This window comes from Triplophysa rosa, linkage group LG7 (assembly GCF_024868665.1).
Source record: "Triplophysa rosa linkage group LG7, Trosa_1v2, whole genome shotgun sequence".
Taxonomy (NCBI): Eukaryota; Metazoa; Chordata; class Actinopteri; order Cypriniformes; family Nemacheilidae; genus Triplophysa; species Triplophysa rosa.
The window spans coordinates 9,540,407-9,555,954 of record NC_079896.1 but is presented as its reverse complement, the minus strand read 5'-3'; the positions used below and the strand labels follow the sequence as shown (position 1 = coordinate 9,555,954).

General features: G+C 38.9%; 1 protein-coding gene across 1 annotated transcript in view; it reads left to right on the top strand.

Annotated features, from left to right (window-relative positions):
• Positions 1 to 15,548, top strand: part of zc3h3 (zinc finger CCCH-type containing 3) — a 70,271-nt gene that overhangs the window by 53,658 nt on the left and 1,065 nt on the right. Inside the window, exons 9-11 of the mRNA XM_057337705.1 lie at positions 2,734 to 2,865; positions 11,794 to 11,957; positions 12,050 to 12,219. Of these exons, the coding sequence (XP_057193688.1) occupies positions 2,734 to 2,865; positions 11,794 to 11,957; positions 12,050 to 12,219 (466 nt within the window). The remainder of the gene's footprint in view (positions 1 to 2,733; positions 2,866 to 11,793; positions 11,958 to 12,049; positions 12,220 to 15,548) is intronic.

The following is a 15,548-nucleotide window of genomic DNA, read 5'->3' as shown; positions in this document are numbered from 1 at the left end:
TTTGAAGTTTTTGCTTAGCCATGAGAAGCCATTGCCATCATGGAAACAGTTGGAGCAGGATCAGTATTGAGGCCACATGTGAGCCATCATATACTAGTCTAGATTCTCCAGGAGTGAACATTACGATCTTGTAACTTACCTTCTCCTCTCAGGCAGACACACCACATTTGAATGGTCAGAGCTTTCACGGACATGATTCTTTGCTTCAGAGTCTGTAATGCGTTCTGCCTACTCGCCTTGTCCACTCAAGACTTATCAACATTACCAACATATGTGTAGGTTGTTTATTACTTCCATCAAATACGACCCATAGGAGCAATCCCTAAATTACCGTCATCAGAGAATGCTGCAAAAACGTTTTCCTTAATGCATTGTGGGCTTTTATCTGCTTGATAATTGGGCATTCCTGTAGAGCACGGAGTTATTGTAGCAGCACAGAGATCATTGGTTTGATTCCAGGAAACACATATACCGTACAGCAGTGTACAGTAAGTCACGTTGAATAAAACCATCTGCCAATTGCAAAAATGTTAATGTAAATTTAGCTAATTTGATATTGAAAAAATGGTGGGTGAGGGACCATCTAAAAATTCCACATATTGTGTTTAAACGAAGCCACATTTTGAATAGTAATGAGTCAAATGTCATTTCATGATGACACGGAACACATGCTGTTGTTGTTTTTTGGCCACTAGAGAGGAAGCAGGACTTAAAACCTCTTAACTTTAAAATGTAATATGTTTTGATAATGATGGGAAAACTCCATTTTAAGATAACAAATGCAGCAGGACACAGTCATTTTTATGACCACTAGAGGCCGCTTAAAGGGATAGTTCACCCAAAAATGAAAATTCTGTCATCATTTATTCACCCTCAAGTTGTTTCAAACCTGTATAAATGTCTTTGCTCTGATGAACACAAAGAAATATATTTGGAAAAATGTTAGCAACTGACATTTCATTGACTACTAGGGGTGTAACGGTACGCGTATTCGTACCGAGCCGTCACGGGGAAAATTCCAAATGAAGTCATCATTCCTACACCCTACTCCCTTCGAAGTGTTAGCAACTGACATTTCATTGACTACTAGGGGTGTAACGGTACGCGTATTCATACCGAACCGTCACGGGGAAAATTCCAAATGAAGTCATCATTCCTATGCCCTACTCCCTTTGAAGGGCAGAGCCCTTGGAGTTTAGACTTTGGAGTGAACAGGGCATTTACGTGCCATTATGTAGATATTTGGTATGCACTTGGCAAAGGAAGTGACGTCATTTCCTCATTATCTTCAGCTGGCATGTTCACGTGAGAACGAAGCATTGTGTCCGTCAGCAGATGTCGCTGTTTTAATGGCATAATTTAAGAATAAGTAAGTACAGGATGATCAGGTCTTTATTTTGCGATAATGTCGGTCTGATATCCTGCTTATTTTAAGGCTAAATATTGTAAATAAATAAGGTAAATTAATTAATTAAGCAAAGAGCAAATTGCTACAAGAAATTTGCAGATAGTCCCTTATAGGAATTTGGTTCTCGGGACAGTGGTTGCATATAAAGTTTAATGGTCATAATAATAATCAAAGTAGGGTTGGCAAATAAAGGTAGCAGTTTCAGTCTAAAACTTTCCTCACACGCCTTCTTTCTCACACTAATGTATGGACACCTGTTTGTCTTGTATGTTTGGCCCAGTAAGAGCTCTCCCCTCTGACAGCGTTCACTTTCTGTAAAACACACTTTCCCCGCCTGCCTCACTTCACATTCTAACACTTGTTTAAACTTTTGCTTGTGTTCTGTCCAAGCCCTCCGCATCCCCACCAGCCCACATACAAACACACGGAATCACTGCACCTGTGACAGTCGTCACCCTCTACCCTTCCAATGCACTGAGAGACCAGCTGTTCGTTTTTCTTAAAGGAGCAACCTCGCTGCTGCACAGGCCCACTTGCTAGACCCAACCCCCAAACCCTCTTCTCATTTTATCCCACAGCCTTGGGGTTCGATTTAACCCCACACCCTGTATATGTCAAACATGTATATGTCACAAAGCATGGCTTGAGTTCACGCCTGCAATTGAAAACGATCCAGTTCCCCCGAACATCATTCCTCCAAGAAACAAGACCCCCTCTGCTCCAAACCAACCCCCCACACCCCTTCGATCCCAGTCATGGCTAGCATCCATTCCCCTGCCCATAAACACATCATGCGGATGGTACAATGTCCGCTTGGGTCAATATTTCTGTTGCAGTTAATTAAGCAGAGATGATATGACCCTCATGGAAATGAGATTCCCATTAAGAGGGCCGTGGTGCCCCCTCCCTCTCACCCGTTCACTCAAAACGCCACGTGCTATTTTAAGAAAAGTGAGCGCTCACTCACGTTCAGATTATTCATACATGCAGATTACATTCACAAGCAGTCAGTGCAAATCTGTGTCATTGACACGTGCACATAATTACTGATTAGAGAATGTGTGATAAATGCATGTTTTCACAGGAACTTCATAGAAACACAACATAAAACTGCTGCCATATGTGCACAAATCACCAATTTTTGCAATCAGATTATATGATATGTACAACACACATCTGTTAGAAAGTCAAATTAAAGGCCAAAAAATGTATTCCTGTCTTTTTATTAGGTTTTAGGTTTGGTGGTATTTGCGGTTAAGTTTTGATTGTTTTAAATGATTTTCATAGATTTCTGAAGTCATATTTAAGCTCTTTTTTATTTGTAGATGCCTGTGTGCTCATACTTCCTGAAGGGGATCTGTAATAACAGTAGCTGTCCCTACAGCCACGTCTACGTGTCTCGCAAAGCCGACGTGTGCAAAGACTTCGTTCGAGGTTACTGCCCCCAGGGAGACAAGGTAAGACAGTTGAACAGTTATATTGTGTATATATATATATATATACATCAAATAATTGTTTATGTGGGGGCTTTTTTGAAGAAAAGTCTACATAAGTCTTAAATTTGCTAACCTAATAATGTTGCCACAACTTGTCTTAAAAACAACTTAAAGTCATTGTTTCTAAATTAAAATGGTCATATACGGATTAATTTGGTTGTGAAACTTTTAAACCTACTCTCAAATATTATATTTTCATTACTAATCTCTGATAATCTCATTTACCATTCACATTATAACCTTATATTAACTTTTGATGAAAAAACAAACAAATAATCTGAAATGTTCTGCATGGTAATAATGACATTACTTATGTTAGAAATTGTGCACACACTGTAAATGTTATTTCATGATGAATGAGCAAATGAGTTGAAAAACGTGGTTGTGTAGCTGTTACACTTTATACACTTTATTGCATGGCTCGTTGTAATGCTTCATTCATTCTGATTGGCCAGTCATGACGTTTGCAGGTTCGTTATTCCCAGATAACAACCTCTCAAAAATCATTTTGACTGTTTTTTTTGACAAATTAAATATATATTATATCTTTTAATAACATATATGGCATTATATTTACAAATAATTAAACCAAATTGCCTGTTTGTGACATTTGAACATCGTTTCTAAAACCGAAAGTAAACGGCTTTTCCTTATGAAAGGTCTGCATTCGGTAAAAATGAGCTAAAAAGTATTTCAAATTCACATTTCATGTCCAGTGTTTTTCTCATGTGGCAAGTAGTCGTTTGATATCACACTGTCAGGGCTTATTTCTACAATAACAACCGGCTGCCTTTACATTATCCCTTACTTAAAGGGATAGTTCACCCAAAAATGACAATTCTATCATTATTTACTTATTCTCAGGTTGTTCCAAACATGTATAAATGTCTTTGTTCTGCTTAACACAAAGGAAGATATTTGGAAGAATGTGAGTAACCAAACAAATCTCGTCCCCCATTTACTGCCATTCTTCCAAATATCTTCCTTCGTGTTCAGAACAAAGCTTAAAAGAACAAAGAATTATACAGTTTTGGAACAACTTGAGGGTGAGTGAATGATGACAGATTTATTTTATTTTTTGGTGAACTATCCCTTTAAGTCATTTTTGATAAAACTGTCTGACATAATGTGAAAATAGTTTATAGTAAGGTTCTTAAAACTGCAAAGTAGAATCTTCAATCATCTTTTTTTATATTGTAAACACTTTAACTACACTTTATTATACTCAAAAGAGGTACAATAGTAAATGTTGCTGAGTAAGAACAACCGCAACCAGTCTAGCACAAAAAAAAGACACAAGGTCCAACACATACTGTAAGGTCATGAGTGTCAGCAAAATGTATCTTCTACTGATAAAATCCACATTATTCCGGCGAACATGTAGTTTGATGTCCATTTTTATACTACAGCATTTTGGCAGTTGATGACAGTATGAAATGTATTAAAAATGATATGAGAAATTTTATTTATTGGTTACTTTTTTTTGCAAGATTTATAAAGCTGTTTAAACTTTCCACCGTGTTCCTGTTGATCTGAAACTTTATCAGGGTGCTTATGACATATGCATTTGGTTTCCTCCATGTTTGTGAGTGACACATTGAGGGCGGTAACATGAGAGGACCGCATGACCCACATTCACTACTGTCCTCATATGCACTTAATCCAGCATGTTCTAACCCATTCGTGACCTCTATCTTCACCCAGGCTCTCCCACACATGTTCCTGTTTTTACCCATCACACCTGTCCAACACTCACATAGAGCCAAGTGTACAAACCTGTGCATACTTTTGACAGGTGTTGCCACTGTCAGGTTTTATTACAATCTTGTTCTCATCCTATTAGAATACATTGTTCTGCCTTGTTGTCAACAGTTGGCACCGACCATCGTCTACAATATAGCTATATAGATACTGACCACCCAACCTATTGCTTTCAAAAATGTTAAGCATTGGCGGTAATTACCGGTTCCAAGCTGAATGGCTGGCTTTACACAACTTTTTTTGTACTTGTTCCCCATTTAATAAAACATACAGACATGCTCTAATTTGTTGGTACCCTTACAGCTCATTGAAATAATGCTTCATTCCTCCTGAAGAGTGATGAAATTAAAAGCTATTGTATCATGTATACTTGCATGCCGTTGGTATGTCATAGAATAAAGCAAAGAAGCTGTGGAAAGAGATGAATTATTGCTTATTCTACAAAGATATTCTAAAATGGCCTGGACACATTTGTCGGTACCCCTTAGAAAAGATAATACATAATTAGATTATAGTGATATTTCAAACTAATTAGTTTCTTTAATTAGTATCACACATGTATCCAATCTTGTAATCAGTCATTCAGCCTATTTAAACGGAGAAAAGTAGTCTCTGTGCTGTTTGGTATCATTGTGTGCACCACACTGAACATGGACCAGGAGGAGCTTAGAAAGAAAATAATAGACAGGCATGGTAAAGGCTACAAGACCATCTCCAAGCAGCTCGATGTTCCTGTGACAACAGTTGCAAATATTATTAAGAAGTTGAAGGTCCATGGATTTGTAGCCAACCTCCCTGGGCGCGGCCGCAAGAGGAAAATCGAACCCAGATTGAACAGAACGATAGTGCGAATGGTAGAAAAAGAACCAAGTATAACTGAGGTAAAAGAGATACAAGCTGAACTCCAAGGTGAAGGTACGTCAGTTTCTGATCGCACCATCCGTCACTTTTTGAGCATGGAAGAAGACCCAGGTGGACTCCACTTTTGAAAGAAAATCATAAAAAAGCTGGACTGGAGTTTGCTAAAATTCATATTGACAAGCCACAATCCTTCTGGGAGAATGTCCTTTGGACAGATGAGTCAAAACTGGAGCTTTTTGGCAAGTCACATCAGCTCTATGTTCACGGACGAACAAATCAAGCGTGAACACCATACCTACAGTGAAACATGGAGGAGGCTCGGTTATGTCTTGGGGCTGCTTTGCTGCATCTGGCACAGGGTGCCTTGAATCTGTGCAGGGCACAGTGAAATCTCAAGATTATCAAGGCATTCTGGAGCGAAACGTACTGCTCAGTGTGAGAAAGCTCTGTCTCAGTCGCAGGTCATGGGTCCTCCAACGGGATAATGACTCAAAACACACAGCTAAAATCACCCAAGAATGGATAAGAACAAAACATTGGACTATTCTGAAGTGGCCTTTATGAGTCCTGATCTGAATCCTATCGAACATCTATGGAAAGAGCTGAAACTTGCAGTCTGGAGAAGGCACCCATCAAACCTGAGACAGCTGGAGCAGTTTGCTCAGGAAGAGTGGGCCAAACTACCTGTTAACAGGTGCAGAAGTGTCATTGAGAGCTACAGAAAACCTTTGCTTGCTGTGATTGCCTCTAAAGGTTGTGCAACAAAATATTAGGTTAGGGGTCCCATCATTTTTGTCCATGAAATTTTCATTTGTTTTATTATTTACAATATTACGTTGAATAAAAAATCAAAAGCAAAGTCTGATTTCTATTAAATATGGAATAAACAATGGTGGATGCCAATTACTTTTGTCCGTTTTAAGTTATTTCAGAGAAAATTGTGCATTCTTCATTTTTTGTGGAGGGGTACCAACAAATTTGAGCACGTCTGTATGTTTCTCATATGGGCTGCTGTGTCACTGAGGTGCTGCATTTGTAAGTCCACTATGATAAAGCGTCTGCTGCATTAGGCTAATAAATATATTGACATTGTTCTAGTCATAGGTTGTCACAAACAAACTCTACACATTTTTCTGTTGTTTCGTCTATTAGTGCACATGACCCTTTCAGTTGACTTGTTGTTAATGCAAGGAAAGTTTGGTCTGTTGTACACACGCTTCAGATCTGAAGTAACGTTAGGCTGCTGTAGAGATCCACCTGCTGCTCTTTTACTGCATAGCCCCGCTACCACCGACCTCGCGCTTAAAAATAGTTTTATTTTAGTTTAGTTGTTGTTGCTCTTGTGCAATAGATAAACAACAGTTTATTTGTATTTAGATACTGTATATTTAGAGGCTATTTTGCGGGAGTTCCGCCATTCTCCCACAGCCTGCACACACGAGTGTCCCACACCCATCAAATCTTTTTGCAAAACATTCCCTAGCTCTTATTTTATTTATTAATGATGTCATCGACTAGTCAACGTCAAAAAATATAAGGTCGTTCAACTCCCCTTACCCATTGATTCTTCAAAATATCTTCTTACGTGTTTTGCAAAAGAAAGAAAGTCATACAGGTTTGAAATGACAAGAGGGTGAGGAAATGATGACAGAATTTTCATTCCCTTTAGGGCAGGATTGTTCTAGAATGTATTTTAGCAGTGTTCTTCTAAAAACTAAATCATTTTCGGTCATAATTCATATATTTGAGGACCAAAATATTATAAAAATTCATTAAAAAATATATTTATGATATAAATGCCCCACTTTGTTGTATTGCAGAAACTTTAATTGCCAATCCCTTGGTTCTTTTCCTTTTTTCATTCATTTTCTGCCAACATATTGTTTCGAGTGTTGTTTCTCGCATACTCTCCTTTTGTCTCTCTCTCTCTCTCTCTCTCTCTCTCTCTCTCTCTCAGTTTCTCCCTCCATTTGTTCTCCTTTGCTTTCCCTTTCGTAGTAACAAATGCATTCTCTCGCTGTCAGGGCTCATTTAAATATTTGGGGTGAGAATGAGAATATATAAGGAGAGAGATATTAATATTTATTCTATTAGCCGAAGTGCTTAGGTCGGTAATTTTGCACCGTCCCAAAAGCACTGTCTTAGATATGATGGATAGCACACCATAATTATGGACGTGAAAAAATGCTGATGACAGCAGAACAGGCGAGAGGCCAGCGAGAGAGACGCCAGCAGAGCAAGGGTTAAAACACACTCTCATCCTCCGATCTCTCTCGCTCTCGGTCTGCCATTCTCCTTGTTTTTCTCTCCTCCCTCCTCCTTTGTTTGGTGGTCATCTCCGTTCGCACTACGTTTTGATTCTTCCTTTGGTTCCTCTTTCTTTTCTTATGCCTTTATCACTACGTCACTCCCTTCACAAGCTTTTATCATAGCTCGCACGACCATACATTCTGTCTGTCTCTCTCTCACACACACTTTCTTGCTCTCTGTCTCAGTAATGTAAAATGTGCTGACTCTTTCTGCTTGTGGCCAGTAGAAAGCTCTTCTAATAGGCCCCAGAGACTTCCCAGCCTTTCTTAAATCAAGTGGAAAATTGTTAACTTGCGCTGATATAAAGATGTTCCATCTACTTCCCTTTTTTTCCTCGCACACTTCTCTTTTCCCTATTTTGCTGCTTTTATGTAAATTAAAATGTATGAGAGAGCATGGATGGGGAGGACGTAGGCTTTTGTGTTTTTTGCCCAGACCACAGCCGCGAACATCAAAGTTAATGAGGCTTCTCAGTACTGCAGCTTCCTCCCATCAGTGGTATTTTCTACTTACAGTATTAGCTATGATTCTAAATTGCCAATCAGCTTATAAGTTAGGTAAGATTTATATCAACCATTCCTGTGGTATTGTAGCTATCATTCTCGGCAGACATATGTAATGATTAAATAGAATGTCATTAGGATAATACATTTCCCAGCTTGTCATACGCGTTACGTGTTGAACCTCCTTTCCTGCCAACAGGACTGAAACTGTTGAATTCCACCAGCTCTTGCCATCTTAGCTCAATATACATCAAACAGTCTGTTGGCGGCAGAGACTAGACTTCAGTCAATGTTGTTGAATTATAAATGTCCAGGAGATGCCAGCATGATGTTAAGTACAGTTCAATGCTAAACAGATCCGACCCGTCTTATAGGCCATAGAGGCGATCGCTTAGGGACCCAGCTTGGTCGAAGGGCCACTCCTGTGTTGAGCTGGATTTTTGTATGATAGATAAAAGTGTTAGCTCTCACATAACAGTCTAGAGATTGCACAGTGGACTGAATGTTAAAATGATAAATGTTTACATTTGCAACACCGTAGTATGTTTTGTGCTAGTTTTTATAGATTTATTTTTGGGCAAATCTTTAAATTAGAATTGACAAATGTATTTGAAAGGTTTTGTAAGAGTCCTTTATTATATGATTTCAAATACGACAGTTTCTAGGAAAGTTCTGTGTCATGTGCAGGACTTCCTGATGCAATGCAAAAAGGGAACAAAACTAATATTGAAACTAAATCAAAACTAAGCTAAAAATAGTGGTGGGATATAAAAGCAATTATTTATATAGTTTATAAATATTTATGTAGTTATCTATTATTTTTACGAAAACGTGCTTATAACAACTGTTCTTAATAGAATTGTTGCTGATTATTTATTTCATTTCATTGATTTTATGATGATTGTGTACGTGCATTGTAGTGAAGATTTCTTAGAATGATTTCCTAACGTTAGAGAGATTTCTCAACGATGCGTGTACATTACCAGGAAGAAAACACAGAACGCAGTGCCTTTTAAAACCAATCATTAGTTCCCATTTAAATAAGTAAAACAAATTTACAGCAATTACATGTGTAATTTATTATTAATGCAGGGTCCACTTAAGCTGTCGAATGTTGACTCAAGTATAACACGGTAAAAATAAACTTTCTGCATTCCATTAAAAACAATAAAAAATGTTTTTGTTTTGTTTAAATGTCTTTAAAGAATTCATGCAGCTGCACATCTTGACTCAAACACTGTGCTCTCTTTGCATAAAGTATCACACATTGAACTACAGAGCACCCTTTTTATGACTGAAAGTAGTAATCCTTCCTTCAATGATGAACCTCAAGGACGTTGGATGCTATATTAGAAGCGAGACTAGTAGAGTTGTATAGACTACAGTTTTGTTTTGATGTTTGTATACACTTAATATACTCATAATAAACTGCATACTAAATAGATATGCTCAACTACAGTGTATGCTTGGCAAAGACTTCTAAGAATTATTCGCTAAATGTTGTTTAGACTTGTTGTGTAGACCATATGAATCCATAGCCTCTTTCTGAAATTGATACATTTAAAAGATAAAAATATAACTGATAATTAACTAGGAACTAGTCGATTTCTTCTTGCTTAACTAGTCTATTACTGAAAATTCTTCATGTAATATGTAACATGACATTTTCCTTATAAACTTACCACCAAGGTTAGGCCCATAATTCATTATTTTGACCGATTCAATTATATTTGGTTGTAATATGAGATCAGTTTGAGCTGCTGTACTTTTCTAATCCAATTTTGTAGCTTATCCCACTTTGCCATATTTGTAATTTTTCACAATTTACACGTTTGTCCCGTCTGTCTTCGCCGGAGCTCTGGGTGATTAAAGCTCGACGTGGATGTTATCAGTCAAACGACAAATAAATGGGTGTTTAAAAAAAGAAAGGCCCCAAATGCTCTTCTGAAATGGGGTGAAATTGGAATCGACTGAATTCAAGTGGCGAGGGATTTAGCAAATTGGACCAATTAGCCATGAGTGTGGTGAGTGATGATGTTGTCTATAGGATGATTTAGGGGGCATTAGAGACCCAGATTCATTGGCTACGATAATCCAGTTACACCACATTGTGTGTATAAAATATATACTTTTGTATAACAGACAATTTAGTGCAAGCTGTCCACTTGGATATGAACATCTTATGTGATAAAGTGAAGTATTTAAAATAACCGGGTCTGCATTTCTTATAGACGGTTTTAGCCGCAACAACATAAACGTTTTGTGGCCCAATCTTAATTTCCAATAGACTTCCGCAAAGAATCAATAACTGTAGTAGTTTTAATGTAATTTAATACAATGAATGTACAAAAAAATGAATATAAAATAAATTATTATTATATTATATATATTATATTATTATAAAATATTTTGTATAGTCTGGGCTTAATGCGGCAATTGTAGACTTTTGGTTTTATTTATTTGTTAAGCCATTGACACAAGATGCCATTTTTCACAAGATGCCAAAACAGCTCAAATAAAACTGCATGGTTCTTAAGACACAGTTTTTGACATGTCAGCTGGAAAACCAGGCACAACACAATGGCCCTAGTCGACCGTCTGATGTGCTTGTAAATAGACACTTATAAAAACGGCACAGATGGAACTGTTGAACATTCTGTGTGGACGGGCCTCTAAGGGCTTCATCTAACTATTACAATAAAGTGAATTAAAGACATCTGAATCTGATTTGTAATGATTTCCGCGGGCATCCCGCTAAAGCACCACAAAATGAGAACTTCTGGTGATTGACTGTAAAAAGTGTAGATCGTGGACATCCGTGTGAAGGGTGTAATGGAGCTCTGCTGGGCCAGAAGTTTGAAATTCTTCATGTAGGTCTGAGATGAGCTCTGTTGGGAAGAGTGTCTCTGGGCGGTCTTTCCCAAGAGTTGACAGGGAGTCCACACTGTTCCCGGACACACGATCCCTTAGCCACACACACACAGACAGACGCACAAACTCTCGCTATCTCTCTATTTCTGGAGCAACGTGCACCGCACTCGCCCAGTCTCCCTCTCTCACTTATGCGCAAGTCTCGCGCTCCTCACCCCATAGTGGGGTATAATTAGCTCCTCTGACAGGTGGGAGGGATCGGGTCTCCCAAAGAATGAAGCCACCAATTTACGCCCAAATTACATGGGCACACAGACACTCTCACCTACTCTCGCTCACACGCACGAGTACCCGCTCGCCTCCTCTCACTTGTCAGACACACGCACCTACCGATGTGTGATCGCACACAAACACTTTCTTTTGCTAACTTCGGTGCACTCCCGCAGAGTGTGGCACACGTGAAACCTGTACATGCTTTTCACCCCCCAGCGTCCCACATTTGTATTACTAACCCACAAACACATTCACAGTGCATCTGCATATAAAGAACAAAAGTTTTCTGAACATTCTGCTCTCTCCACAGTGCAAGAAGAAGCACACTCTGGTGTGTCCAGACTTTTCAAGTAAGGGTGCATGTCCTCGTGGATCCAAATGTAAGCTTCACCATAGAGAAAGAGTGAAACGTACCAGCTGCAACGCGAACCCCGGACCAGCCAAAAGAGCCCGCAACAGAGACGTTGTAAAGAGGTCAGGAAGAATAAAGCTGATCGCTAAATATGCTGTGCAATTTTTAACTGTCTTCTGTATACTTATTTTGTATTCTTAATTTGTCTTCTCAGATCAGAGGAAGGGAATCGCCCATCTGCAGAGTCCACAGAGGCAGATGAGGGCTCATCCAGCTCGGATCCTAAGAAGCTTCCCTCCTTCATCTCTTTGTCCAGCTCTCCAGACCCGCCGGAGAACACTGATGCCCCAGAGTTCCCTCCTGCGGCAGGCCCACAGGCCAAAGGTGTGTATGTCAAAGAGAAATGACATTCAACAGATTCTGTGTGCAATAATACAAATAACATTAAAAAAAGAGTGTAGATGATATATACAGGGAGTCCAAAAATAACTTTGGACAGCTTTTAAAAATGTCATTGTATTATAGCCTTTTAAATGAAGTGAGATTTAGAAATCACAAAAATACACAAGCAGGTTTTGACCTAGGGCTGTCAAACGATTAATCGCATCCAGAATAAAAGTTTGTATTTACATAATGTATGTCCGTGTACTGTGCATATTTAGTTATAAACACACACAGACATGCAGATATTTAAAGGGGTCATTTGACACGGCTAAAACGAATATTATTGTTTGTTTTAGATGTAATGCAATGTGTATGCCCGATTTAAAGGGGTGCTGCAACGATGTGTCATGCATTCTGACTTCTTTACAATGTTAAACGTGCTGTCTTCTCATGCTTAACATGGTCGACTTGAGTTGGGCGTATTACGTAGTATTTCTGTGCTCGATACACTCCCCCAGCGATCGTACAGGTTTCGGAAAGTTTTTTTCGAACATATAAAACTGTTTCGTAACAATTTTTCTTAATCCCTTATTGGACAATTCTCCCGGAAAAGCACGCGGCAGCAAGGAGAGCAGGAGAAGGAGCATGCGCAGACGTCACTTTCACTTGTGTGCAGGAGAGAGAGAGAGAGCATACGTTCGTGAGGTTCAGGTGTTTGTATGTTCACATGAATCGCATGCGGTGAGTGAAACTGATGTCTGTGTGCTTTAGTTCAGCCTACCCCTCCGCCACGCACGCGCCGTATGATTTCGGAAATACTCGTACAGCTGAATCTATCTTTTATAAATGTGATCATACTAAATACTCTTCGAAGATACGAAGTATGCAATACTACTCTATAGGTACTCAAGATTAATATGAGATTGGCAGAAACCGCGTGTGTTAGGGCCGCTTTAAGGTTCAAAAACGCTGTATTTTCCACATACCGTGTATGTTTGTATCTCCTCTTTGTCCCGCCTCTCTGAAACGCGCTGATTTTTTACTAAGCTCTGAAAAGCGAGGTGTGCTATGATTGACCAGTCAACCAGTGCGTAGTGATTGGTTGAATACGGCAAGCGTGTGATGGAAATGTAACGCCTCTTACCATATTTGGAGCATCTGGTGCCAAAGCAATTGTACTGACAGGTACGCCCACCTTACTTGCATATACATTTGGGCAACTCATACCACGAACTGACGTAGATTTGTGGGGGTGTGGTTACACGAGGCGTTTCAGGCAGATCTGGGTGAGCATTCACTTTTAGATAGAATGCATCTTTTGTTCCGACACTTTAATTTTTGCAATTTTAGGTGTCTAATACATACATGTGCAACTTATAACACACCAAAGACACAGAAAAACACGTATTTGCGCCATATGACCCCTTAAAGAAAAATATTAAAATGAATAAACGTTTATATATAATTTCAATTATTGGTAAATGTAAATAAATACATTTAAATATTTCCTAAATATATGTACATATGTATGTTTTTGTGTTCATAAATACAAAATTAATATGCACTGTACACAGACATATTATGTAAACACAATCTTTTATTCTGGATGCTATTAATCATTTGAAAGCGCTAGTTTTATATCATCTTTGCTGCCCTTCAGAAAATGGAAAAACACTGTACTTAAATTATTCAGTACTGTGTCAACATTGACAAGCACATTTTAATACTTTTCATTAGTTAGATATTCGCAAAACCCAGTGACAAACATAAAGGGTGGCTAATTTGGTAGTATTTTGGATGGTATTTTAAATAGGACCTTAAGATTATGAAATTTTATGTGTCGTTGTAATGAGTATTGTTTGTGTGTCTGAGCCTTTTGTCTAAAGACAATTTTCTACCCCGTTGCGGATAGACAATAAAGCTTTTTGAATTGAATTGAATTATAATAATAATGAATTATGGCAAAAACTAAAAAAATCACGAAATCTGGAGATACAAGGTTTCAGAAGGACAGCAGCGTTATACTTCAGTTAATGTCCTAGATCGTCCAGCTTTATAGATAATGTGATAACATGCATTTGTGATATGTCTTCAAGGCCACTTTTGTGAACTTGAGAACTGGCTTCTTTGTAAAAATGAGTATTGACGTTTGTTGAGAAAATGTTAGCGTAATTTATTTGCACACATGTGGCTTAAAAATCCATTTATTTTTGGCGGTTACTATATGCGCACATAGCAGATGTTAAATATTTATAGACCGTAAATAGGTTATTTAATATGCAGTGAGGGTGTTAATAATATAGAGAGAGCTGGTATTATTTAAGTGCGGGCTACATGAGGTATATACTTCTTAGTTAGGGGTACTAATATTTAGGTTTGTTGTTAAGGACAGGCACAGCTGAAGTCATTATGTCAGTCTGACTGATAGAGGATTAGAGCAGTGGGGCCCCTACATCCTCCCCCCCCCTCTCTCTCTCTCTCTCTCTCTCTCTCTCTCTCTCACTCTCTCTCTCTCTCTCTCTCTCTCTCTCTCTCTCTCTCTCTCTCTCTCTCTCTCTCTCTCTCTCTCACTCTCACTCTCACTCTCACTCTCTCTCTCTCTCTCTCTCTCTCTCTCTCACTCTCACTCTCACTCTCACTCTCACTCTCACTCTCACTCTCACTCTCACTCTCTCTCTCTCTCTCTCTCTCTCTCTCTCACACTCACACTCATGGAACAGTGTCTCTTTCTCTCCACACTCAATAAGTCCAACCTGGTTCACGCTCATTCTTACAGTAAATAATAATCAACTTCTCTAACATTTCTGAGAAGCCGCTCAAAAAGTTTTTCTGAACTTCTGTCAGTTTGCCTTCTCCTTTCTTAAATGACTTGCAGTACAGAAACTGCTGTGATTAACCTTTGACCTCACATCCTAACAGCTTCTCTTTCACCGTCACATGGACAGACTAGAGCACGCCGCTCGCGCAGTATTCTCTTCTCTGTAACCATTTAAGAATACTGTACATATGTCTAATTCGTTCATCTCTTGCTTTCCGTTTTATTCAACATTTATGGTCATAGCTATTTCCAAAGAGTTTATTTAAATCATGTCTGCGTGCTTATACGAAGTTGTGCTTGTTATACATACACACATCCTGCCAACTTCCTATTTCCCCGCCTTGCCAAGTTCCAAACTGCTCTCCCGTTGGGATCATTGATGGCAGATCTCTCTTTTAGAATAGCACAGGTGCCCACCAGACCGCTGTGGCCTTTCACATGTCACTTTTACCATCCTGCTGTTGACTGAAATCATCTGCTGGACGCAGACTGAACGAGTCAAAGCTGACCA